The 26661-nt window shown below is 39.7% G+C and overlaps 1 protein-coding gene across 1 annotated transcript; it reads right to left on the bottom strand.

The window, feature by feature from the left end:
• Positions 1 to 1606: 1606 nt before the first annotated feature.
• Positions 1607 to 26607, bottom strand: gnas (GNAS complex locus). Its single transcript, XM_037102780.1, has 12 exons — positions 25493 to 26607; positions 21221 to 21293; positions 15574 to 15628; positions 15316 to 15435; positions 10566 to 10663; positions 7725 to 7779; positions 7198 to 7271; positions 6950 to 7008; positions 6736 to 6856; positions 5858 to 5988; positions 5181 to 5248; positions 1607 to 4785 (listed from the first exon to the last, which is right to left on the bottom strand). Exons 1-12 carry the CDS (start codon positions 25629 to 25631, stop codon positions 4639 to 4641), a joined length of 1140 nt encoding a protein of 379 aa, XP_036958675.1. The 5' UTR covers positions 25632 to 26607; the 3' UTR covers positions 1607 to 4638.
• Positions 26608 to 26661: the final 54 nt, after the last annotated feature.

Raw genomic sequence — 26661 nt, 5'->3', positions numbered from 1 at the left:
GTTCAAAGCCCGCACCAGCAGAGGCTCCTCTCTCCCACAGATAACACTGTTCCTGAAACACCTCCTCAGTAGTGTTGCCTTTAATTCCGGACATTGTGACATCAAACTTTGTCATGGAGTCACACGTGCATCAACTATGCCAGCAGCTAGTTTGGTAAGTAAGAATTGATTTGGCACAGCTGCCCTGCTTTTGTTGTTAGCAGTGGTGGCTCATGCTTGTGCAAGCTGACCAGTCAGAGCAGACTGGGTGTTCAGGAGGAGGGCCTTTCAGTATGAGAAAACTGATGTTTTTTTTGAGCATTTACGCACGTAAACCTGTTCTAGTCGTAACCAAAATAAAATTAGGAACCTGAACATGAACATCATAGGTCTCCTTTAAAAGATTCTTCTGCAGCTTTGGGAGGTCACAGTTTGTCATAAAACCAATCAAATATAAGACTGTGAATTTAGCTAGCTCACATCACTGACTGACTCTCCCTTGCATACCTGCAGCTGTCAGTATGGCCAGAGGTCTTGTGATTTTCACCTTCCTTTAAATACTTTTTCTCTGACGATTTGACGGCCATGTTGGTGTGATGTGTTTTGAGTGAGATGATGTAGTTCACCGAGCGTGTTAACACAAAACTAGACGGTATTTCACTTCCTTTAAAACAAACTGACTTTCTTGACAAGCAAAATCAGCTTTTAAATTCACAAGGATCATAAGTGCGATTCATGCCACACCTGAAATGGGATCAAAAATGTATTTTACTCTCATCATTGACCACTGTACAATTTTCTTCTCCAGAATAAGGTCCCATCAGGCACATGGAAAGGGGTGGGACTTTGCCTGCATTCAATACCTTGAAACCCCCTTCATATTTACTGTATCTCTGTAGCCTTATGTTTTATGATATTGTTTTATCCAGTGTTGTATAACATATCCAAAACTCATACTTGAGCAAAAGTAAATACTCAAGGACTTTTTATTTGAGTGACTTTCACTCTTATAAAAGTACTTGAGTAAAAATCTTACAGTATCTGCTATTAAGTGTATTTTAGTATCAACATAAATTTCACTAGATTTCAGGTTGACTCTCCTCAGAGCAGGGTCAGTTCTTTAAGAGTGCTCCATCTGACTCGTTCTGCCTCTGTGAAAAAAGAGAAAATAAAGTCCAAATGTAGGGTGTTCAGTGCTGAGTGTTTAGACATTCCTCCGCTGTAAGAGTACGGCCTAACAATAACAGGGTCTCACAGGGATCATGAAAGAACTGAGTCAGAAGTCTACAAAGACGCCGTTTTGAATCAGTTTCCACTGTTGGGAATTTAAGAGTTTCTTTAGAAAAAGAATGATGTCATGAATGGTGATTATTTCCATAATTCCCAGAATTCAACCTTTTTCTGTTTTTTTGCCAGACAGCTCACAGTCTTTTCCTCTTTTATATTCTTTGGCACATTATTTCATAGCAACTGCATGTCCTCACTTGTGACACCTCCAACAGAAGAAAGATGAGTCCGTCATCCTGTCCGTCCAAATGCAGTCTACCTCACTCTGCATCTAAACGGAGCATTACAATATCAGTAAAAAAAAAAACACTTACATATATTAGAAAAAAGGTCTAGTGTGTGGGATGATCTAATAATAATAACAAATAGAAAATCACCTCCACATTAGCTATCTCCTGTACATCAAGCTCAACTGCCTCGCAATCTAGTGGTTGAGTAATCATTAGTGCTGAGCTCAAAAAGGCAAATGTCTAAGCAAGATAAATTAAATAAATGTATGTGCAAACATGCACAGTGCAAACATGTGGCTTTAAACCCTTGAGTATTTTCATTTGGTAGAAAATTATTTTCCTCCAACAGTTTCAGCTTGACAGTTTCATTGTAACTGAACCAGTCAAGTTTTACCCTCAGGAATATAGAGGAGCAAACTGCAAGATAAAGGCACATCAGTTACACCCTTAAGTGGAGTTATTGAACTTCCAGCCTGAACATCAACATGGTTCAAAACCAGAGGGTGTCCTGTCCAAAACATTACAATCTTCATGGTCTTCCCAAAACACAGAGTCTGCGTATCTGAAGAGGAAATGACTGGTAAACAAACAGGAAACTCCAATTCCTTTAGCGTGGATTTACAGCGACTCTCCCGATGGATGAAAATTTAGGAATTATGATTGGAAAAAAATGCAGCTCATGAGAGACAGAAGAGTTATGTGTTTATATGTGTAATGACAGACCTGTTGCTGTCTGCACCAAAAAAAACCTTTATTTCTTAGAGTTTCTGTTCAGAATGTAGAGACCCATAATTTGATGTACACATTAAATGAAGACTAGGGCACTGAAATGAGAGAGATGCTAATACTGTACAGGCCGCCTCTGCTGTGCAAGGCAGGGAAGGAGGACACCCTCCCCCCTCTTCAGAAAATAAACTGAAATTCATTTTTTTTTTGTCTTTTTTTTGGTCTTTTTCTTAGCAAAAGAATAAGATTTGTGTAGAAACAAGCAATGTTTTGCATCTGTCATCTCCTCTTTAACCCTTCGTTATGTCCTTTGCAGAGGTCAACGGAAGAAAACAAAAGAAATCTGAACACAACTTCAGTTGAAAGGATTTAAGTTATAGCAATACGCACACTATCAAGTGTACAATTTGTCAAGGTTCATTTGATTCTAATAAAATACTTTTTTTTTAAAACCCATATACATTTCATATATTTATCTTTTTGGGGTATATGGATCCAAAAATAGACATTTAAATCATAAAGAGAGAATGGGAGGATAGGGGAGAGAAATAAAACTACAAAAGCTACGAATGGTTGTCCTCCATCCCCGAGGAGAGAGAGCGAGAAAGTCAGACAGATAGAGGGAGAGGGGGGATAAAGAAAGAGAGAGATAGAAGGAAGTGGCGAGGGAGGCAGGGAGTTAGGAGGGGATTGGCCAAGCTATACAGCGCAGTATGACACCCACTTTAGCTCATTACACACGTACAGTCGTGATCAAGGCACAGGGATCTTCTAAAAGTTATTTTTTTCAATAAAGTTGTACAAAATAATACATTTTACAGTCTGTACAAGAATAATAGTTCAGCAGTAAAGTAAAGACAGACGTACAAAGGAGCAAGAGGTCGGGGGTGGAGGGAGGGAGAGAAGAGGAAAGATGGAGGAATGACAGAGGGAGGAATGGCAGGGAGGTGTGAGCAGGCTGTTTGACCACATAAGTAAAAAATAAAAATAAAATAAAATAAAATTAGCGTCCCGTTTGTTGTTGTCATCTTTTTTTATATTCCAGGATTATAATATCTTATTTTCTCTCGAAACAAAAAGAGCACTGCTGGGAAGATAGAAGTGCAGATGAGCAGGTGGTGGTGGGAGGAGGGAAATGAGAGAAAGAGTAAAACTGTGAAGATGGAGAGTGAGTGAAGATGACCAGAGGAGGGAGAACGGGGAGTGAAAGAAGGATGACAGATACAGAAAGAGTATAGATAAAGAAAGAGAGCGCACAGGGCACAATGGCACAAAAGTCTACACAGACAAAAACAGCTGTGGAGACAGTAAAACAGGGTCGATCATGACAAGATGAGAGTTCTCTTTAACTTATATGGTACTGTACTGTAGAAGGATGCTTTTTGCCCTCTGTTAGTCAAGTTCCATAAAAGTTGGCTTTTTTTGTTTCTTTTAGTTTTAAACTCAATATATCCTCCTCACGTGTTGCTCCACGACCAACAAGGCAAAGTCAGGTGGCAAACAGTTCTGTGGAGAAGTCGTGTCTAGACTCTATCAGAGAAATTCACATCGGAGTCCTGTTTTTTGTGAACCCTCGCCCCCCCGCAGCCCGACTCATCACAACACGGTCCTTTTAGTCTGTGATAATGCTGCTCCTCGGGGCTTGGCTGCAGTCACTCAGTCCGTTTAATCTCAAAGCACTGTGCCAGACAGCTCAACGAGCCTGCCGCACGTCGGTAGATCGGTACATTTTTTCCAGATCCACCCGGGTTGTGCAGTCCAGTAAAAAGCAGGTGTAATACATTTCTCTGTGCAAGCAGATCCTGTGGTTGGATTTATGGATGTGTGTAAATTATAGGAAGGAGTTGTGTACTAGGTTTGAGTCCTGAGCACAGTGCTTGTGTTTTTAGTTAGATACAGTGTTCAACTGATCTGCTGTAACATGTTAATACTCCGTTTGCAGTAACTCAATAGTTCTCTCTTTCCAAGTTGCACTGAAGTAGCTCTCTCAGTTTTCATCCTGATCTCAATAAACCCTCTTCACTGCAGGAAATACAGTCCAGGCTGGATCACTCAGGGTTCCTTAAAATGTGAACGTGACGTGTCTGGGGACGATATACGATGTTGAGAGGTATGGCTGAAGGCGGAGATCAGAGTTCGTTTATGTGATAATCCCTCAAGCCCTTCCATCAAAATAGCTCTGTCTACTACAGGCGGGGAGTTTGCATCAGGGGAAGTTCTGGGTTTCTTGGTGTGTTTATGTATTTGTGTGTGTGTGTGAGAAAGAGAGAGAGTGTGTATGAGTGTTTTGGCCCCCTGTTCATTCACAAGAGCTCACACACTTCTGTGGAAGAGGGGAGTCCAGAGACTCAGGGTTCGGGGTTTTTCATTGTCCGATGTGTTTCTGTGTTTTTGGCTGAACACCGTTCTTCTCCCATCACAACAGCTCGTACTGCCGCAGGTGCATCCGCTGAATGATGTCTCGACAGTCGTTGAAGACGCGGCGGATGTTTTCCGTGTCAACGGCGCAGGTGAAGTGGGGGTAACAATAATGTCTCCCATCCCCGCTTGCTGTGCTGATCCTCTGTTGACAGGGAGAAGGAAGCACCATTTAGCTCTCCACACATTATATACAGCATACAATACAAACGTAACGATGACTTCCAACTGAGGACTTTTTAAAGTTAGAGATTGTATTTGTTGGGGACTATTTTCAGTTGTGGAATGATACATATTTGCTGCTTAACAGCAGTGGGTTAATATATATGTGATCTATAAAAAATAAACAACAGTGCCAATGTTGGTGGAAATAAAGGAACATGGTGTCCAGCACAACAGTGCAGCTCATTACTCTGTTCCTAGTTTCTGGACAACAATGAAGACGTATTGCAGACATGACAGAGACTATTTTCAGACTTAACCTTTTAAAAATGTAGCATATCCGAAAGTGCAAAAGCAACCCTATGCAGACACACTTACCAGGAATTCATCTCTTATGAAGTACTTCGCCCTTGTAACACGTGGATCTTCTCCAGGCTCTGGTGTCGCTGGAAGGAAAAGGAGATGCTAATGGCACCAAATTTCTTTCAGGTGGGGATTATTCAAACATGAATTGATTCATACAGTGACCTGAACAGACACTGATATTAATAAGAAGGCTACATGAGTAAGTTATGTAAACACTTCAACGTTATTGTGATCAAGTGTGATTGAACAAAACGACTTCAGGGGTGTGGATCAAGGTTGACCTTCCGTGGTCAAATGGCACCAAATGCAGTTTCCCTCACATACCTGGTGTTTTGGTGGAACACTAACAAGAGTTTGGCCATGTATCTGCACAGCTGATTTTCTTTTACAGAAAAGCTTCATGACTACCCAGTAACTGGAACATACTGGTAGTTTTCTCCATTACTGGTACAGACTGTCTGAGGCAGTTTTGAGTGTCTGGTCACACTACTTTACGACAATAATTATTTCTTGAAATAAAGAAGCCACTTCTATCACAGATATTTACACGTTGAAAAAGGCCAGCTGTAATTGTACAGCTGCTAAAGTGGACAGTATTCTCAATTACATTTACATGTCCTTGTCTAAATAAATGGCTGTATGAAGTCTAAGTGTCTGTAAGTGGATAAAACTGCAGTACGACTGCTCACCATCATCAGGTGTGGTGTAGCGAGCAAATTCAGGAAAGTACTCCTCGATTTTGGACTTCCCTGCCAGCACCTTCTCTGCTAGCAGGTCCTGTTTATTTAGGAACAAGATGACAGAAATGGTCCGCAGCCACCTGTAGAGAAGTAAATACGAAAAATCAACATTGAGCACTGAACCATCAAACTGTTTGAGTGTGAACAGAGACACAAGGGAACATTCCTGCTTGGACTTGGTGCAATAAATATGAACAGGGGATCACTAGGTGACGGCTGACCCCCCCTGACAACGCAGCTCTTTTCTTAAACAAATCTGACCAGTTCCGATGATTTTCACAAGTAAAACCTGCAATATAAAGGATGGAATACATTTTGGATCTGGGGTAAATACATTTGAACTGCAACAGTAACCTCAGTGACCACCAAGTCTGCTGTGTGTGACATGTATGTAAGACATGCTGCCCAAGATCATAGTAATTTTCTGCCGTTCTGCAACTTTTATTTGCATACATCCCGCAGGAATTTGTAAAAAAAAATACGTGATCAACCCCTGATTGTGTTTGTTGCTAGGGAACCCCAGCACCCCAGCACTTGGTTATGCAATCATCCAAGCAAAAAAGCAGCAGATAATAAAAAGTTTCCCAGCCATTACAGTGGGCTTGATTGATAAGCATCATCTTTCTATGGCAACAAAAAAGTGAAAAAAACAAAACAAAAAAACAACTCAAAACAAATTCATGTTCTAGGCAGGCTGTCTTCCATCCTTGTCATTATGGATATGTGTATCCATGTAAACACACTTTTAAAAAGGCACTTTGCCCCACCTTTACTACTACAGACTGACAGAAAACATGCATACAGACACAATATTCGTCTCTCTTCACCTGTTGTTCCAGATGTTTTTGAAGAGGTTGAGGGCCTCCTGTAAACGGTTAGTCTGATTGTCCTCTCTGATCACCATATTGTAACTGCTACTGGCCACGACGAAGATAATGGCTGTTACATCTGAGGATGAGAGACACACAGACAAATCACACAGTGAAAGGAGAAAATATGAAGTGGAGGAAGTGGGAGGAAGCAGAAATAAACAGAAGTTACCGTTAAAGCACTGAATCCATTTCCGGCGTTCGTCTCTTTGACCGCCAACATCAAACATACTGTGTAAATCAAACAAGTGACATTAGTGTTAAAAGGTTAAATACTGCCATCATGTGGAGACACTGTACAACTGAGATCCTCTAAGCAGGTTTGTAGTACAAGTGTAATACTGGACCCATCAATGAGTTTTGTAAGATGTGAACATATGCTTGTTATTTCACAGCACCTCTCTTTATGTTTTTACTCACTGGAAATTAACTTTGTCCACTTGGAATCTTGTCTCAAAGATTCCTGAAGTCAGTACTCTGCACCGCAGCAAATCCTGGTAAAAATAAGAGAAAGGGTCAAGAAGGTTGCTTGGATAACAAATATATCCTCCAGCATTTTGAATGATTACACTGAAAGTCTGGAGCAAGAGACACTCTTCAAATTGCTTCTGTGCCCTTATTTTCTGGATCAGGTTAAAAAGTTGGAGAAACTGGGACATGAGATGTTTTTATTTTCTGCCCCTGTTTCCAGGCTTGTAGAGGGTAACTTGGGTAAAAAAAATGTTATGAAAATCACAAAGAAGAGATTTAGTTTCCAACACTACTCACTTCCACCCTAACATAGATATGCACCAATACATCTTAGTAATGCACAAAGCATTAAGCAACTTATTAATGTCTGATACAGTCCACATTCATTTCAAACCCACTTCCTCTACAAATACCTCTATAGGAATCTTAGACATACCCATAGAATTTAGTGTTGGTAATGGTAGACATTCACTCACCTGATCTGTTGGAGTGTAGTCACTCTGTTTGACAATGTCAATCTTGTCTAGAAAGCTAAAGAGAGAAGAAGAAGAAAGACACAAGAGTAAGAAAAGTGTTTTAGGACTAATATTACTGGTCAGTGAGTGGTTCCATTGTTGAAGACAGATGGGATTAGGGAAAACAATCAGTACCAATAAACTGAAAGAAGTGTTTGAGCCTTGAATGTTTCTGTAGCAAGCATCATCTCCTGAACTAGCTGTGAGAAAAGGTTCACTCATACACAACACCCAAGCTGGGATACCATTTATAAAGCACAGCCATAGTTTAACCCTCATAGGCTCTACATTAACACAACACTTTGACAATGTGACTGAAACTCTCATCAAAACATCAACATAAATGACATGATGCTTTGCTCCGCTGGCGACGCCAAGTAAAACACTAAAACACACATCCACTACGCCAAAATGCATCAGCACATGTGCCAAAAGGGACACAGGGGCAGAATCAAATACAGAGAGCTTGAAGAGTGTGGCATTATTATCTCTTTATTGCAGTATTTTCTATTTTTGAAACACCTGTATTATCATGTAGTTATTTTGCGGTAGACGGTGGGTCAACAGTAGCATCTGCCATGATTTCTAACCTCATGACAAGGACTAATCTTCCTGTGGGTGAGTATTCACCAGGGTTACAGCAGTTAACATGTATCGCAGTATTCTGTGATGTGAAAATTGTTTTATGTATATATATAGTTTATATATAGTTTCATGTCTATCGGGACATAATAGTTTGTGAAACTGTAATGAAGAGTTTGTTTAGAAAAATGTTTTCATTCCTTTTAATGGTCACTGTAATATAACATTAATAATCATAATTATGTAATACTGTGACAATAGCCGAGATAATCATACCAGCAAAATCCCATAAAACAAAATCAAATCAAAAGACCCTCACTTTTATACTTTCTGTGAACTTAAGATGATGCAATGAATATCAATGTAAAATCAGAATCTAAAATTAACATCAGAAATCTATTCATGTTATATCATACAGACATGGTGGATGGTATGATTCAATTGACCCACACATCAACACAGTGCAATGGGCAGCAAGGTTTCACTGCTAGAAATCTGTATTTTCCTAAAAACAAAGATGGGCAGAGAGCAGAGCAGAGAAAAGGAGGGATGAGAGTGAACATGACGGAGGGAGTGAAACAGAAGGAGAGGAGGAGGACAGGGGGAGACAGAGAATGAAAGCGTAGTGGCGTCTGTCTGACATTACAGAGCAGATTTCAAAAATAGCTCCCCAGCGCCCTGGCCTCCAGCACGGTTACCATGGTGACCCAACCACATGCACTATTAATAGTCTATCAGCTCCCAATCTAGTGCGAGTGGCTTCAGACAGACACACAGATGGACAGACAGACAGACAGACAGACAGACAGACAGAACTATGGAGATGGAGAGAAGGAAGACAGGAGAGAAAGCAAGAGCAGGGCGAGCTTGGTGTTTCTGTGGTGGATGTGTGAACGAGAAGAGGGACGGAACAAAAGGCTGGACTATACCATCCCAACCACCTGAGGGAGGAGTAGAGGGGGAGAGTTTGTCTCTCATGTAAACATTTAAAAACAACAAACCGACCTACAGTGCTAAATTAAAAGCACGTAGTATTCACCAAGATTGATTTACTAGTAAAAAGCAGACCAGGCTATTGGCTCAAAGTCCACAGATGAGTAACAGAGGTATCCTCCCAAAAACATCACCCCCTTCTCATCCTTTAAACATCCTCTGATCTGTGGATGACTCAGCCTCGGCCATGTTTGCTCCCAAACTGCTGCAGTTACATGAAAACTATTTCACTCTTTTTTATTCTCTAACCTGCCTTTGCTTTGAAAATGATAACTAGACACTCTCCTAAGGTGCCCTTGTGCAATCTTATACACAATAAATATGTATCATTTAAGTGCAGCAATGATAAGGTTATGCATGGGAGATATACAAGGAAAGATATGCTTGGGAGAATCAAAAGTCTTAAAGACAGATGACAGTGTAGGCCTCGATAATCACAGAACACAACATACTGTCAACTTTAAACATTATATCTGACATTATTTCAGTTAAACATGTGCATCATTGAAGAAGTTTAGTGCCTGCAACGGAGACATTGCAGATGAGATTTGAAATGTTTGACATCACTGTCTAGTGTGTTGCCTCCTTGTCTTTATAAAGATGTAGGGTCAACAGACCTTTAAGTATTTGCTGAGATTGCCCCAGACAGATAAAACATGTTAAAGAATAAAACCCATACAAAACCAAAAACCTCATTTGGAGCAACACTCTGGTAGGACAAGCAAAGATGTTGCTAATGTTAGAGCAATTCAGCTTATGCAGGAAGGAAATACAAAGATGAACATCTCCAGTCAACAATCAGAGCCAACTCAGCTTTAACTATATGCCAGTGTGAAATTTAATAACCTTTGCCAGGACACATGAAGGCTTAAATCAAATCTCTGACGTTACCTAATGGGCCTGAAGCTTGCAGCCGTATCCCCAAGCTGCCACTAGATGTTACTGAAGAACCAATTTCCCCACAATGATTGTACATTAACTGTATACTTAAAAGAATGTTTTACAGAGATATCTACAGGGCCTGTAGAATTTAGTCAAGGTAGTGTTTTGTAGTGGAAGCAATCCACTAACTTCAGAAAAGACCGAAATACCAGTTGGCTGATCACAGGTATATGTGTATATGATGTCCCATGTGCACCGATATATTTCTTTTACGCATAATACTACAAGCTTTGACAGAGACAAGATTATGTCACCATGTGCCTGGACTGGCGGAGATTTACTTACTATTGTGCACAGTCGATAAGCTGGTACTCATTGGATCTCTCGTAGCACGCCCGGACCCCCTCATCCTGCCAAAGTGTCTTTGCATGCTCGTAAAACTCCTGAGGACGAGAGGGCAAACAGAAATACATTGATTACTGGGGCTTGTGTGTTTCCCACCGGTAAAAAGTGACTTTTTAAAATGAAATTATGAAACATACAATCAACTCCAGCTAATGGAGATGTTCAATCACATACTTTTGTATCACAAAATATTCAATCAAACTGCAACCTTTGATTGATTAAATAACTGTTCGTCCAATCAAAGATCAAAAGTATTCTTACGAGGAAGAGTAATTTTTTTGTTATCAATGTGTGTGTCTTACACCAAATATGACAGCTATGACAGATTAAGAAAGCAGGACATGGCTGTGTGTCTGAGGGCACTGGGTGCTCAGCGGCTTTGTTGACACCACATGCAGTGTACGTTGTGCCTGGGCGATACCTGTGTACATTTCTGTAAAGGTAAATAGTGGTGGAGGGAGAGAAAGATGCCTTATTATACACAGGCACTATAGACGGTCTTACTAACATGCTGGGACACAACATGGATTAACCACTTCACTTCACATTATTGGTACCGACTGAACAATAGATGTGCTCTGTATATTTCATGTCAGAGATGTTGGAAAGTTGCAGGACACAAGAGCTGATAACATACCCAGAACGAAGCAAAAGGAGGTCTTGATATATATAGTAGTTGATATTACTGTAAGAACAAGATTTTTTTCTTTTTCAGTTTTGGTGGTTTTCTTCCAAACCTTTCTTGTCTTTACTTAACAAAAAAGCCCAATGTCTACAGACAATTTTTAATAATGTCTTAACATGTGCAGACTTGCAAGAACCTCCTCATGCAGATAAAGTGAATATCTGATCAAAGAGTAGGTAGACAAGATGCTTTGGATGAGTTTTTGGTTTTGATGGGCAGGCTCATGATTTGATACCCAAACCAGGGTAAGAAAAGTCATTCTTAGGGTCATATGTTTGGGTATTTATGGAAGAGCCCAGGGAGTCATTTCATGTAGATCAATTAAATTAATACCTTGAATTAGTGTGGAGACTTTCACTCTTCAGCACTACACTATCACCGTACAACTCATCAACCTCACAACGCCAAGCCAACACTACCTGTTGCATCACAGAATGACCATGCTATGATATTTCTTAATACCTGCTCCATTCAATCTACTCCTGTCCAGACTGTGTCCAAGAAAGGCTTTATTAATCACTGTGTATTGAGCCCCAACTCTTAACAAAAGATGTATGAATTAATTAGGATAAAACAGAAAAGTTAAAATCATACGGTGATGAATAAATAATCAAGAGCTTTCATTATTGATTATTATTAAAATGTAGGTCATTTAGCAAGCAAAATCATTTAAAACCAAATATCAGGTACGTAGTTGTTGTTTGAAGGCACGTGTAGATGGACTACAGTGACTCAGCAGAGTGTGCTGTGTGTAAAGGACTGTTAAAGTGAATTAACATGAACTTTGTGGTTGATGTGTCCACGAACTATCAATCATGTCAAATACAGACTATTTCCTTGTTCCATAGTGGGAATACATGGACGCCAGCCTGTCTGTCTGTGTTAAGTTCAGCATAAAAGAAAACCAATACATTTTCAATGTCACAGTCTTGACTGGAAAAGTTGATGCACACCTCTCTCCTTCAACACACATTCACACGGCCGCTATCAACGCTGTCCCTCTGTGGAGATCTCAAATGAAAGTCAGAATACACTTTCTCCATCCTGTTTCATAACTTGGAAACTATGCCGCGCTTGTCATAAACAAGTCAACCAACCAAACAAGTAAAGCCAAACAGTAACTGTAAACAAATAATTGCTTCCCAACAGCTCAGCATGAGTGGAATTCCTGGGGCAATGGGCTGATTTAGTGGTAAAAGAGAGCACCCCACACAGGAAAACTCAGAGATTTGATTCATGTAACAGCTGATGTGTCTTCATGAAGTGTCACTGTGAAAGATAACCGTTTGCTGTCTGCTCACTTGATATAAATCACTCGGGATATGAGCATTAGCTTTGTAACACCATGTAAATAAACACATGGTCGATGGTCACGTGAACATCGATGTACTGTGCTACCTTCTATTTTTTCCCAAACCAAAATAAAAACAAATACTGATGACACTTTTTTCCAATAGCATCTTCTAAATTTCTGTATCAATTATGATGACATTTTCCAAAGTGTGACTCAGGCAAGTAACTGAAAACTCCAGCATACATTTACAATGTAAAGTTTGTGTAACAATCAAAAGTTTGCCTTAATTGTCATTAATTGCACGCTGTTCAGCTACTTCGGTTAAACTTCTATATCATTTAAAACCTGTTTACCCTATTATAGTTGCTTCTTTCCTGTTCTTATTAATCGTGGTAAACAGACGTAAATGTTTCATTACTGAAATATGTTCACGATAAAATTAGTCATTGCTTTGTCTACAGTTTTCAGCCTGAGGTGATGTCTTCAAATGTTTTGTTTTCTTTGATCAACAAACAAAAACCCAAAGATATTACAATCGTGTTTGTCAAAAGATAAAACATAAAATTATCATATTTGAGAAGCTGTAACTATTATAATTGAAACTGCTGTCATTTTTGACAAAAAGAGTTAATTATCACAACAGTTACAGATTATGCCCTTTCTTCCGATTAATCGACAGATCATTGCAGTTCTACATTCTTGTTTGCCTCAGTTCCTTAAAATTAACTCTAAACCAGGAACATTTTGTTTAATTGCAATCACAACAAACTGTTACAGAAATCCTTGTGGCTGCATCGACCCTTACATGTAAGAAAATCCTTTCATCGTCCATTCTCTACAACACCAATCTCATCATGTGTTTACACAGTGAGCGCTTTTTTATCATCGTATCATGTGCTTTACAGAAAAAAAATTATAAAAACCTCACTCTTCCTCCCTTGATGTGATGCTTCCTCTATTCCTCTTTGCTCCCTCTCTTTGTATGACAGCCTCCATTTCTTCTCTCTCTAGTAACTGCTACATTACATCAAACTGAACTACCAGGAAAACCTAAATGCTCACACGAGATGTGATATCATCAATCCCTATCAGGAGGTCGGTGCAGCATTAGCCTGAAAACAGAGCCATTGGAGCTGCTATGCAACAAGTGTGTTGCTCAAGGACACTTCAGCAGGGTTAATGTGTGTGCTAGTTTGTTAGGACAGCTGACCCTGTTTGCTGAAGGTCATCATCTACGACTGTATGGAGAGAAACAAGAGGCACTTTGGCTGCCTGATGTCCCTCCATAATCACCATCATACATTACACACAAGCAGTTGTGCAAATTAGGTTGTTAGGCAAATTAATGCTTTAATTAACAGGCAAGTCAAAACACTCCTCTTTTTGTAATACATGGCAGCCATTTACATGAACTCTGTGCCAGCAAGCATTAAAGGAGCAGGCCAGTGTTCTTATGTGCTCTTGCTCATTTACAACAAATTATACTTGAAAAAATCTGAAAAATAATCATTGTGTGGAAATGTAGTTCAAGTAAAAAGTACAAAACAAAATGGATGCTATGAAAGAAAAACCATCAGCTGCTGTCTCTTTAGTCTCTACTTTCCCATAAGCAGCACATTATTCAAATCAATCACCATCAATCTCATGAAACATTGTCCTATGACACTGATGACCCATTTCAAGCATGTTTCAAGATCAGCTGCAACCATTAGTTGATTACTTGATTAGTCAGTTAATGGACAAATTATTTTGATAATCGATTAATCAGTTCAGTCATTTTCTAAAGCACCAATATCAGGAATAAGCTGTTTTCAGCTTCTTGAATTTAAGGATTCACCGCTTTTCTTTGTAATTTGAGACAGTTAATGAAGAGTCTTTGGATTTTGATCTGGCTGGACGTGAATGCTGGTTGGACAAAAGAAGCCATCAGAGGTATTCACTTTGGGCCTTATTTTTTAAAACATGCAAGACTCAGCAGTTAGTCGTGGTAAAAATTGGCAGATTACTGAAAATAAAAATGAAAATTGTTATCTGACATGACATGACAAGACGTGCAAGTTTATTTTCATACTGAAATCAGAGGGATTGAGTAAAAATTAAATAGGTTACAGGTTGAGTAGCATTACTAGAAACAAAAACTATAGCTTCTACTGATATGTGAGGCTGGGTGCATTGAAAAGTGAATTTAGTCTGGCCCCACAGGTGGCTGTGGATAAACATACTCCCAGACCTCCAGGTTTAGTCTCTTGGCTTAGACAATTACTTAACTGGAGTGTCCCACTGGGAATATTTAACTCAAACAGAAATTACTTGTCAGGTCATTAGTAAACCTCAGTGTTGCCTACCTGTGTCAAGGGATTATCACCTGGGATGTTGAGACTATTACCTACTAACATCTACTGAAACAAACAAAAAGCTGAGGCTATTTACACCTGATTAAAATGTAATATATCAGCCACAATGTCACACCTGAGTCAAACAGGAAGAACAATATGATGACCATATGGGTTTCAATTAATTACGCAATCTTGTCCACAGCTGCGATGCTTGTTTAAATCTTCTAAAAAGGTAAAAATGAAGTACATGGTTGTTCTAACTTAATGGGTTTACAGGGTAAAACTAAAAAAATGAGACAGTAGTGTGAAGTTGACATACTTCTGAGTGTGTGCATGTGTGTTTGTATTTCAGGTGTCTGTTATTGAACTACTCACGGATGGAAACTCAAAGTCCTTCTGGGTGACGAGGTTGAGGATGTATTCAATCCGGTACCGGTTCTCTGGGCACGCCAACTGCACCGGAGGTGTGAGGGTGCTCATAGCTGTTACTATGGTCTGTCACAAACAAACAAACCCCAATAAAATGCATTTCAATGTGGATGACAGAGAGACAGAAGATGGATTAATTGTCTCCGAATCTGTATAACCGGTTGGATCAGTCTCAGTAAAAATGTCACGAACACAGTCACTTACCTCAATAGCCTCTTTTATATTATTCTTGATGTCCTGAATTTTCTGCTTCTTCTCTCTGAAACAGACATACAGGTTCAGTGACAATCAAGTTAAAGTCATATTAAAGGATTTTAAAGATTTTTTAAAAGGGTGCTTCAGTGATCTAGTATTTAATTTCCATAAAGTTGGGGGAATCAAAAGTGGTTGAAAAAAACATTACCATCAGAGGCTGAGATATCTTGATTTTTAGTTTGCGGTACGGCTAAAGCTCTGAAAATGCTGGATACAACATTTCACATTATGAAGCTCAATCGCCTCTTTTGTTCTTCCCTCCCTGCTTCCAAAATGACCACTCTCCTCAAACCCCTCACCTCCAAGTTGTAATACAGGCTTCTGTTAACAATTGTGAGTCTCAAGAACAAGCATAGATAACCTTGGTGAGTCTTTTTTATGTGTTTGTTTGGTTTTTTTTTTAAATTTTGGAGCACTCCTGCATCTCTACAGAAATGCTTAAACAATTGTTTTCACAGGCTGCACAGCACTACTCTGTGAGATGAGTAAGTGGTGGAGTGATCCATACATTTAATTAATGTTAACTGGAGGTAATTTCATCATTACATAGTATTAGCTAAAATGAAGAGATTTTCATCTAAAAAACAATTATTTTATTGCAGTCTAACTTTTGAGTCAAATAGCATCAGCATATATTCACAGACAGGACAGAAAACTACAAAAATATCACAAAAATATTTTTACAAAATTAAAGTGTTTCCAATAACACCGGCCTATTAGGATTGAAAATAGCCATTTAAATACCTAAGACAATAAAAACATTTTTGAATATAACATGGCATAAAATCAAATGATAACTTAATGCTCCCTGTGGACGGGATGGTGCATATTAGCCAAAATCTACGAATGATAGTTCATGAAATGTCTTGTCACTTCCTCTTAGCATTCGATGATTAGGTCAAAACAGGAGCCACTGCAAACCACGGGAGCAGCTTTATACTGACCAAAGAAAACCAGCCATCACAGATGGCATGCGCTCATTCTGAACACAAAAGAGGGTTTAGTTAGCGAGTACTGTTTTTACTGAAGTTAAACAGAAGTACAGTACAGGGAGGGAGTTCCGTGTTACCGTGACATGGTACAGTGTGGTGCATTGAGTTTGTTTTTGATCTAAAACGGGTAAACAGACCTCCGCTGAGACACATAGTAGAGAAAATTATGTCTGTCTGCTTTGAAGGATAGCTGTTTGTACAAGACATTTGGACTTTGTGTGACAGAAATGCTTCTAATAAAAGGCAACCATAGAGCCAGTTAGCCTATCTTTCACCTTGAGCCTGACACGGCAACACCGCATTGTGTTTACAATAGTTCTGTGTCAGTGACGAAGGGGAAGATGGGCCTCTTTGTTCTGTGCCAGTTTCTACTTTTTCCCCAAAGGACACTGCCACGCTAGACCAAATCAGTGCAGATATTTATCAATTTCTTTAGACCATTACAGTTAGCATTTTTGGGTTCAACTCAAGCATTTGTTTACCAAAATCAAAGGCTGCATGCTTCCTTCACAACAAGATGCCGCATGATGGATCAGGTTTTTAGATGTGAAGCACCTTAATGGTAGTGGTTTTGTAACTTACTTACAAATGCACTCTCTACATTTAGCAGGGTGCAGATTGTCCACTGGGGGGAGCCGAGTAGTTCTACACCTTTGTCTCATTTTTACAAGCAAAGCAGTTGCATTCAGTTCAGACATACAGATACAAATGTGTTAATTTCACCAGTCACAGTCACAGACCACTGTCGCTTTGTCTCAAACAGCATATTTTTTTCAATAACGCATGCTCTTGGTCAAGCAAAATGAACAAACAAGCGTCACTAACATGGAGGCTAAAGTCTTGATTTGCTGCAACGAAGGTAAAGATCAGGAGAGAGCACAGAGGATCTTAAACTTACATCCAACTGAATACAAACTTTTTTTGTCTCACACCGAGCTCCAGATGAAACACAAAATATATACAAAATGCATACACATATGCAGGCGCATTCACCTTTCTGGTCCAAGCTACTATATCGCCTCAATACTATTATAATCTCATTTTGTCCTTTCATAAGTATCTATCAGAACATTTGTGCTCTCGCAGATGCATCAATAACACCTCAACGTAAAAGCGGGAGCTGATTATAACTAGGAAGACTAGAAACTGTCCCTCTGACAAAAGGAAAGCCTCGAAGCAAAAGTCACAAATCTGGTTCAGAATTTGCTTCAGAATAGCTTGTATTAATCGTGAGTTGTCACTTTTCCACTAAAACCAGACCACAAGTTGTATAAAACTCATTTACAAACGGTAAGAGAAGCCTGTGAGGTCACCGTACATCAAGAAACAGAGAGAAAGAGAGAGAAAAGAGGGGGTAAGACAGAGTTTATTGGGTTATGAGGGAGATTGAGAAGGCCTTGTTTACATTTTCAACCTGATAGTCATTAAAAATCACATGGTCGTGTGTGTGTGTGTGTGTGTGTGTGTGTGTGTGTGTGTGTGTGTGTGTGTGCGCACACGCTCCTCCAGTACGACTACATGCCTGTGTTTGAAAGAGAGGGGAAGACAAAGAGAAGAAGAAGACAACAAGACATGACACAACATGTTATGTGACCACGTCTAGTGTTTAGGTGAATAAAAGCGGAGAATTAAAAGATGTGAAACAGACGACTGGGACTTGGGCAGAAATCAATATAACAATAATCTGTGGAGATTATTTTCAGTGAAAGACCAAATCTGTCCCACAAAGTTGCAAACCTCAGCTTCTGCCCACTTAACAGGTCCAGTGATGAGGTTGGTGGTAACATGCCTTGCCCAAGGGCAGCTCAGTCATAGTGAGAAGAATAGAGAGAGAGCTGAGTCAGTCATTCATTCCTTTTCCAAATCAGGCCAGCAATTGGAACCAGCAGGCTTCCGGTCACAAGCCAATTACTCTGACCTTTAGGTTACCACAACACTCGATCCATTCACCCAAACTCTTTCATCGCAGACATTACTGAACCCTTTCAGTCCCAAATCTGTATATTTATGTCTTGCCTCAGGATCCAGGATTGATAAAACATGTTACTATGCTTGTCATGTGGACACCTACAAGCAATTTGCCTGCACTGTAGATTTGGTTTTAGCAGACGTTCAAATATAAAGATGATCCATTAGTAGACACTTAGAAAATTATATCTGACCACACATTAAAAGTAAAGCAGTCAAAACAAATACATATGGAGCGCCATATATATGGGAGTATAACAACAACATATATGAGAGTACTTCAGTTTACAACAGATGAGGAAACAAAGGAGCCATACATGGTTTAACAAGGAAACAAATCAACCACATAATCCAAGCAGTGTCACAGATCTGACTGGAAGTGATGTGCTTCTGTTAATGAAGACAGACAACCACCTGTGTATGTGAATGCAGACAGACAGACAGACACTAAAAACAAACAAACACTCTCACTCACACACACACACACACACACACACACACACACACACACACACAGTCACTGCTCAGTGTTGTGGAGTCACGCGCTGGGTCATACGCTCTTGTCTGCCTTAGGTGCTGATTTTCTAGTCTAACCTTGCAAAGATGCTTCCATCTCCATCACAACCACCAGAGCAATTCATGCAAAGTTTCCATTTTGCTTTCTGAAACAATCACAAGTCAAGGATGTGATCCAGAAAACCAAAAAGCAAAACAATTGAGCAGCAGAATTGTAATCTTTTGTAAGAAATAATTGAGATGAAAATAAATAACTGACAACAAAAGTATGTCAAAAATGTACAAATCAAACAATGAAATTTAAGCCACAAAAGCAGAAGAATGTTCATCTAGACAATAAGGGTCATGAACATAATGTGTTCTAATGACAAAGGCCAAAATAGTATCTGTAAAAATAATTCCAGATTCTCATTTAACTGTTTGTGTCGGAAAAATCATGTCTAGATAAACGTAGAAGCATGATAGAAAGCTCAGTTCAGATGAAGTACGCATCCTGGTTTACCACGGTGACACAATTTATTTTTGCACAAAAAAATGTGTTACATGTTCAGACATGATATTCTGTTCTATTCTAAGCTCAACGGACAACTACTGCTGTACTTGCTAACTACACCTTGCATAAATACAACATGAATCACCATTCATTGCCTTCTGTAAACGCTCTTCCAATAAGGCTTTGTATGCCTTGAATGAAACTTGTTTTAAGATATAATTCCTGTCACCACTAAGCCAAGTGATTCTAAACTATATTACTATTTGAATCACAAGGCTCAGTAATAGCAAATAATTCAGCATTCTATAGTCTCCCTAGCGAGGTTCAACCGCATTGACTTAATTGGTATCTGTATTCATTTTACATGGAGCAGCAAGCTAGCCAGCTTCAGTGTCTCATGTCGACACATACAGTGGGTGAGCTGCCCAGGTATTACAGCAGCCCAAGTATATTTGGTGACCCATCATAGCATTTTATACACTTTTATGTTTTTCTCTCTCAGTGATAACAATACCATCCACAATAGATTAACCAGGTGACGATTAGCCCTCGCTCTCCTGTCAACCGTCTGCAGAGAGGGAGATGCTCTCTGGTGTTACATCCCTCCTGTAAACGCACTGATTGTGATGCTAACGCTCCTGTTTACTGGCGATCTTCTTATCCCATTGTTCTGTACCAACTTGTAAGAGCACCTGGTTGTTGTGATGTCGATCAGTGCACATTGGTTTTGATTGACTACATAATACATGCAAGCTTCTATGACAATGGAATTACGGGTGAAAAAAATCCTAATTGCAAGATGTGTCTTCTGGGGGACTTTATAAAACGTACTGCTGAAGAAGAAGGTGGATAACATTGCTAGTAGAGAGAAAACTGAAAGGAGAGGCAAGCCAGAGTACATGCATTAAAATGGATGATCAAAGCACCAGCATGTACGACTAAAGTAGGCAAACTCTTAAAGCTACTCTGAAGAAAGTTGATTTTTGAGTTTCATCCTCAGGTTGTCAAATATCATCACACTATTAACATAACTTCGGTGCTCCAGTCTTTAGTTATTTTGCGGAGGGTCAAACTTCCATTTCTGCACACACAGGTCACTTGGTCAAATCACTGTAGACTAAAATCATATTGTTTTGGCTGACTAGTATCGTTTCATCCACAAAGTAGCCATATAATCCTACTGTCTGCATCCCATTTAAGCCTCCTATGAAAAAAAAATCTCACACCACGATGAACAATTCAAATGCCACAACAAGATCTAGATGATGGAAGCTAGAATTAATGTTCCTTTTTGTTAGCTGCTTGGAAGCACTTTAAATGATATGGGTCACACAGATTCATAGATTATGTATCATACTGATGTACAGTATGTACTATTAACTAAGGCATCATGGAATATGCAGCAGTTTATTACATTAGCCTGCTCCTCAGGGCAGCTCCACTGTGATAAACATGTCAATATTCAAAAGACAAAGATCACCAAATGTACTCTCCAGCATCTGAGAGGAGGTGCAGATTAAGCCGGGACAACAGCTCTTGACTTGGGACCCAGCCGTTGCATCTTAAACCGACTGTCAATATGCTCACGTTCACCTACTAAGCCTTAAGTCACTGGTATCATACTTACTCTGCATTGAAGCCGTTGACATGTAGGATCCTCATCTGTTTCACTATGGTGCTCTTTCCTGACTCACCAGCTCCTGAGAGAGAGAAAGACAGTGAAAGACAGAGACAGGGAAATATTAAGGATCTGTTGACATGTGAAACAAGACCACAGACATATACACACTAACACAAGGTTGGGATTCAGACCATACACATTTGTATGACATACCATCTTACAGTACAGTGTATATACAGTCGTTATATTTCCCATATTAGGATGCAAGCATTGTCTCTGACTGAAAGGTTTTCAATTTGGTTCACTGTTTTGCCTGTGCCTTACTGCCTTACCATGCCCTACAGAAAACTGTCAATGAACAAACAGAGAATTACATACATGACTGACTTTATTTGGGAAAACTGCGAGTGGAGGCAAGGACAGTGCTGCATGGTCATGGCTGGAATAATAAACTGGATTATTCCACTAGGTACTGTGATCCCAATCACAAGATTACATTTTTAGACTGGATGATGACTGCCTTTAGACTTTTTCCATAAAAAGCATATTCAAACATTTCCAGGTGTTATAATAATCATATATTCTTTTAAATGTATGTAACATCTGTCCAGTGACCACAGATGGCTAAGAGTCTTTTGGCTAAATGTTCAATAAACCAATACATAAAGTAAAATAAAATAAAATAATGCATTTCGCTTAGGATGTAGTATGTCTTAATTATTACACAGTCCTTGTACAACTGTGAGTCTCATTGCAAGATAATGTTATTTATGTCCCACTAAAACATGTCAGCCTCCATATGTGACTGTGGCACGTGTTAGGATGAGCATGCTGGGGTTCATGTTCTCGGAGGTGAGCTGAAGCCACTGATTGGAGGAGTGATATGTGTTTACTGATACTGTTGTCATATAACAGACTTAATATTAAGATCTGACATGAAATCATAGCCCTGATATCAGAGAGGAGACTTTATTCTGGGCCATGTTGAATGTGTGTGATGGAGAAAATGGGCAACCATGTAACACAGTTTGTCCACTGTGTCCAAACTATTAGTCTATAGTTGTTCAGTTTGGACAATATACTGTAGGTATAAGAAACACTGACACGATACAGTAACAATCCCCCAAAAAATGTTGTTTGACAGACTGGCAGTTTGCACAGTTGGCTATTAGGACTTTATAGCCAGTAATTAACACACGAGACCTATCTGAGTTAGTCTTGCACAGGTGAGTCTGAGACTTGGGCATTTTGGTGGCTAAGCAAGCTACAGTGCATACCATAAACTCATTACATCATGCCTTCAAATCTGACATCATCATCATGCCACAGTGTCCGCTCTCCTCTTTATTCTACCATCTCCCTGTATCTCCCCACACTACACTGTCTGAAGTGCCAACTGGCCTTCAAGGTTTGGTCAGATTCTTTGTCTTTATTATTTTTTGTGATTTATAAAATAGATGTTTATTAATGTAAAATTCTTGTACAGCTGTTATCAAGACAGCACTACATTTGGGGAGTGTGGCTGGATTATAGTCTGCAAAGAAAACCATCTGCAAAATTTGAGAATAATGGATATCAGTGGTTCGTCGAACAGGAAATGTTCCCAAAGTCTGTCTGTAATTCCAGTTAAACTTAAAAACATAAACCAACAGAGTATTGGAGTCATATTTCTGAATAATTTAAACTAATTGATTAAAAATGTGTTTATATTGTTGAAGGACCTCAGGGAACTCAAGTGTGGTGACCTTTTCAACACACAACACCAGAAACGTGTGTAACTTTAATCTGATAAGATATAGTTCGGAAGAAGACTAAGTTAGGGTAATACTGTAATAATGCTGTAAGAAGCTGTAAAATATATCAGATAACTTGTATTATTATGTTAACAGCTAGTATGGCCTCTGCTCTGAAGGATCTGTAACCCTAAAAAAAACGTCCTGATAACATCAGTGGACAAATTTATACAATCTGAACCTGAGAAGTGGACACACATGGGCAAAAGTTACCACTAATGTAGACACAGATGTAAACTGTGCAATATGTCAATGAACGGTCATGAACTCTGATCAACCAAAATGTGAATGATCTCTGGGGCAAGATGCAACGCTGTCTGTCAATTTAACATTTACTGCAGTTAAATAACAGATACCTGTCCCAGTGACTTACTATATAACAAACATTTGCAGAGCTTTGTGCACACAGCACTGTCCCTTTGAATTGCAAATACTGTGGTGATATTCAATTATAATTTCTCTGTTAATTCCAAAACTTGCAAGGATTTTACAAGCAAGTTCACTTCAGTTGTCTTGTAATATGTATAAAGTTTAAATTAATCTTAAATCAGTTAAAGTATACAAATACAAAAATAAATATACTACCTGATTAAAAGATGCGCTGAGGTTTATGTTGCCAAATGCAAGATGATTAAATCCTATTCAGTTTATTTTCTTGCCAGTTTGTGCTGAATCTGAAAATGTATGTTGTCTATATTATAAAAGACACAGCATTGAGAAACATGCTAAAATTTCAAAAGTCACCAGCTGGATGAATGTTATAAAAAGCTTGAGAAGTGAATGGGATCCACTACTTATGCTCGAGCAAATGTAAATGCAAAATGTTTTGTTTTTTTATTTGTGGTAGGAAATTTAAAAATGTCACATTCATAAATGGAGACCAATACATTGATTTTACTCTGAAGCTTGTTACCTGAAGGTCATGACAATGCTCAGTATTTAGGGTCTAGCTTGTAAAGTGTTAGTTTGTCAACCTGGGACTTAACATAACTGCTACCCCTTGATATAACACATATTTTGTGTCATCACTCCGTTAGGAGGTGTTAGTCTTCAGAGTAAAACAAACTCTGCTAACATGGGCCATGAAACCCGTAACACATTAATTAGCTGATCTACTTAATCCAATGAGTGGTGTAGTCCTAGTTGCAGATTACAATTATACTGAGCAGCATAAACCAATGATCAACAACTAGAGCCTGGTGGGTAGACATGCTAAATGTTCTGTTCTGTAATGGATGGCCTGGTGTGTGTGTGTGTGTGTGTGTGTGTGTGTGTGTGTGTGTGTGTGTGTCACCTGCACATAACACAAAGAATGACACCACAGCTGTTGAACAATTAGCCATGTTTTGGCTCCTGGTTGCCACTTTCACTACTAGATGGTTTGAGCTGCACTACGTCAGACTCCATCTTTTCTGAGCATAGGGCTTCGCATACATTTTTGACAGTGACCCTTTCAGGCTTCATTTGACTTTGTTCACTGTTTAAACATATCCTCCAAAATATGCAGAATCACAGGCCACAGGTCTGTGATAAAGTCAAACTAGCAGATTATATAATTGAACGGCAGCTAACTTTACGGCAGACATCTTTGTTTTGGTTTTCATGTGGGTCCTGTCCTTCTGCTTTCCTAAAGTCACCACAACTTCCTCCCCAACATAAATACAGGCGTGTCGTACAATACGCACACTCACTGGCATTTCTGTAATCAGATATTATGATTTGTACAAAGAACACCGTGGCTTCTTGGAAGTGGTAAGCCTGCCAATGGATATACGAGGAGGGTACAGAGGAGAGCACAGCAGGGAAAAGTTAGACACTCTTATTTGTCTCTTATGTAATGTAGAGACCCAACCCACCTCCAGTTCACTCTGACACACACAACCACATGTTGAGTCTTACACATGTTCATTTCTCCACCAAGGAGGTTTCAGTGTGTTTTTTGTCTTACAGTCACATTATCTTTAAACACAGTCTGAGCTACACACTGACATGTAATGTACAACTAATGTGCCTTTCAGGCCAGCATACATGATTTGGACTAAATGAATGCTATGTATTCACAAACTATTAAAAGCATGAATATATCAACTACAAATGACAATAGCACCAGTTTTGATTTATGTGGATGTGGATGTTTTTTCGTAATGATCACTGACAGCAGCTTAACCACCGAACATATTCACTCTACATCACTGTATACTCTCCCACACTCCTGTGGACCCTGCTACAGCATGTTTTGGTGTTGGTAGTAATGAACTGTCAATTTGACAGCAACATGCTGAAAACCCAGCACAGTGCTGCATTTTTAGCCTTATGCAATGGCAAAGTCACACTGTTGACAGTGTTTCCCAAAACAACATCCCAGAAGGTTATGCAGGGAGGAAGCAAAGCCTCAACTGTGCACACGGAGAGGACTTTCCTGTAAAGCAGCAAACATATTAAACAGAAATAAGAATTAAAAAAAAAAAAAAAAAAAAAAACTCACCTAAAAGTAGTAGTCTGTGTGTTGCTCTGTATATCTGTTTGTCTTTTTGGAGCTGCTTCTCTATCTTTTTGTTTGCTTCTCTTTGTGCCTTCTCCTCATTTCTCTGGTCTTCGGTCTTACTGTTGCCCAAACAACCCATCTTCCCGCAAGAAAAAAGAAAAAAGGGGGTCCAGGGGAAGGAGGAGGAGGAGGTGGAAGAAGAAGAAGAAGTGGAGGTGGAGGGGGGTATGTGGAGGAAAAATAAATAAATAAACTAAACTAGTCTAGATCCCTCGCTTGTCATGCGGATTTGGCAACAATGTCACCCACATTTACACAGTTTAACGTCCCCGGCCTGCTCCGAAAACTGTCCGTGGTGCAGCACAGGAGAAATTATGTGTCCATAACGCCTATTTTGCTGTCAGAGAAAGGGCAGGATACTGTTGCTGACGACACCGAGGCCGCCTTCTCAGCTTGCTGAATCCTGCTCGGGCTTTTTCCTCCTTCACATGCAGTATTAGTTTTTGTTTTGTTTTCCCTTCTCTCTCTCCCCCGAGTCAACTGCGTTACGTTCACAGCTGTAATCCACAACGTCCTTTAGAAGACCAAAAATCGTGGTTTCACCTCAAATGGAGGCAGAGCAAACAGCCTAATTTGCATCTCCAAAAGCCCGGGTCTTGCGTCTCACTGCTGCCCGTGACAAGGAGCCGAACTCGGCGTGTCCGAAAACCTCGCCCGTGCTGTGGTGCGGCTCGTTTCCACGTCTCCTTTCATGATAAACATTTCCATAGGTGCACACTTATACTCTGTATCTATTTCTCCGTCTCCCCGACGGCTGTCTTCGTCGGGGGGCCCAGCAGGACAGGAGGGAGGAAAATAATATTTACACCCAAACGAGCTACATGTGTGATAGTCTCATTGCTTCCGTCGTCATCCGGCTCCTTTTCATTCGCTGCATCAAATCAACCCGAAACAGCTCCAAACTCACTGCGGTTGTCTTTTCGGCTGGATCCCCCACCACCTCCAACTCCGACACGAGCCAATAGCTCCCCGATTTGTCCTCCTTATTTGTGATGGCTGTTCCTTGCTGTGTTTTCTCCTCCAAAGGGCCTTCTCTCTCTCTCTCTCTCTCTCTCTCTCTCTCTCTCTCTCTCTCTCTCTCTCTCCCTGCCCCTCGCTTTTGTTGCTGA

Source organism: Acanthopagrus latus, chromosome 7, assembly GCF_904848185.1.
Source record: "Acanthopagrus latus isolate v.2019 chromosome 7, fAcaLat1.1, whole genome shotgun sequence".
Taxonomy (NCBI): Eukaryota; Metazoa; Chordata; class Actinopteri; order Spariformes; family Sparidae; genus Acanthopagrus; species Acanthopagrus latus.
This window is presented reverse-complemented; position numbering and strand designations above follow the sequence as displayed.

What these genes read in the sequence shown, in the direction of transcription:
- gnas (XM_037102780.1), bottom strand. Translation starts at nt 25,631, where the DNA reads ATGGGTTGTTTGGGCAACAGTAAGACCGAAGACCAGAGAAATGAGGAG. An exon ending in ATATAAAAGAGGCTATTGAG is followed by an intron (nt 15,436 to 15,573) that starts GTAAGTGACTGT and finishes TGTTTGTGACAG; the next exon opens with ACCATAGTAACAGCTATGAG. An exon ending in ACTACACTCCAACAGATCAG is followed by an intron (nt 7,272 to 7,724) that starts GTGAGTGAATGT and finishes TATTTTTACCAG; the next exon opens with GATTTGCTGCGGTGCAGAGT.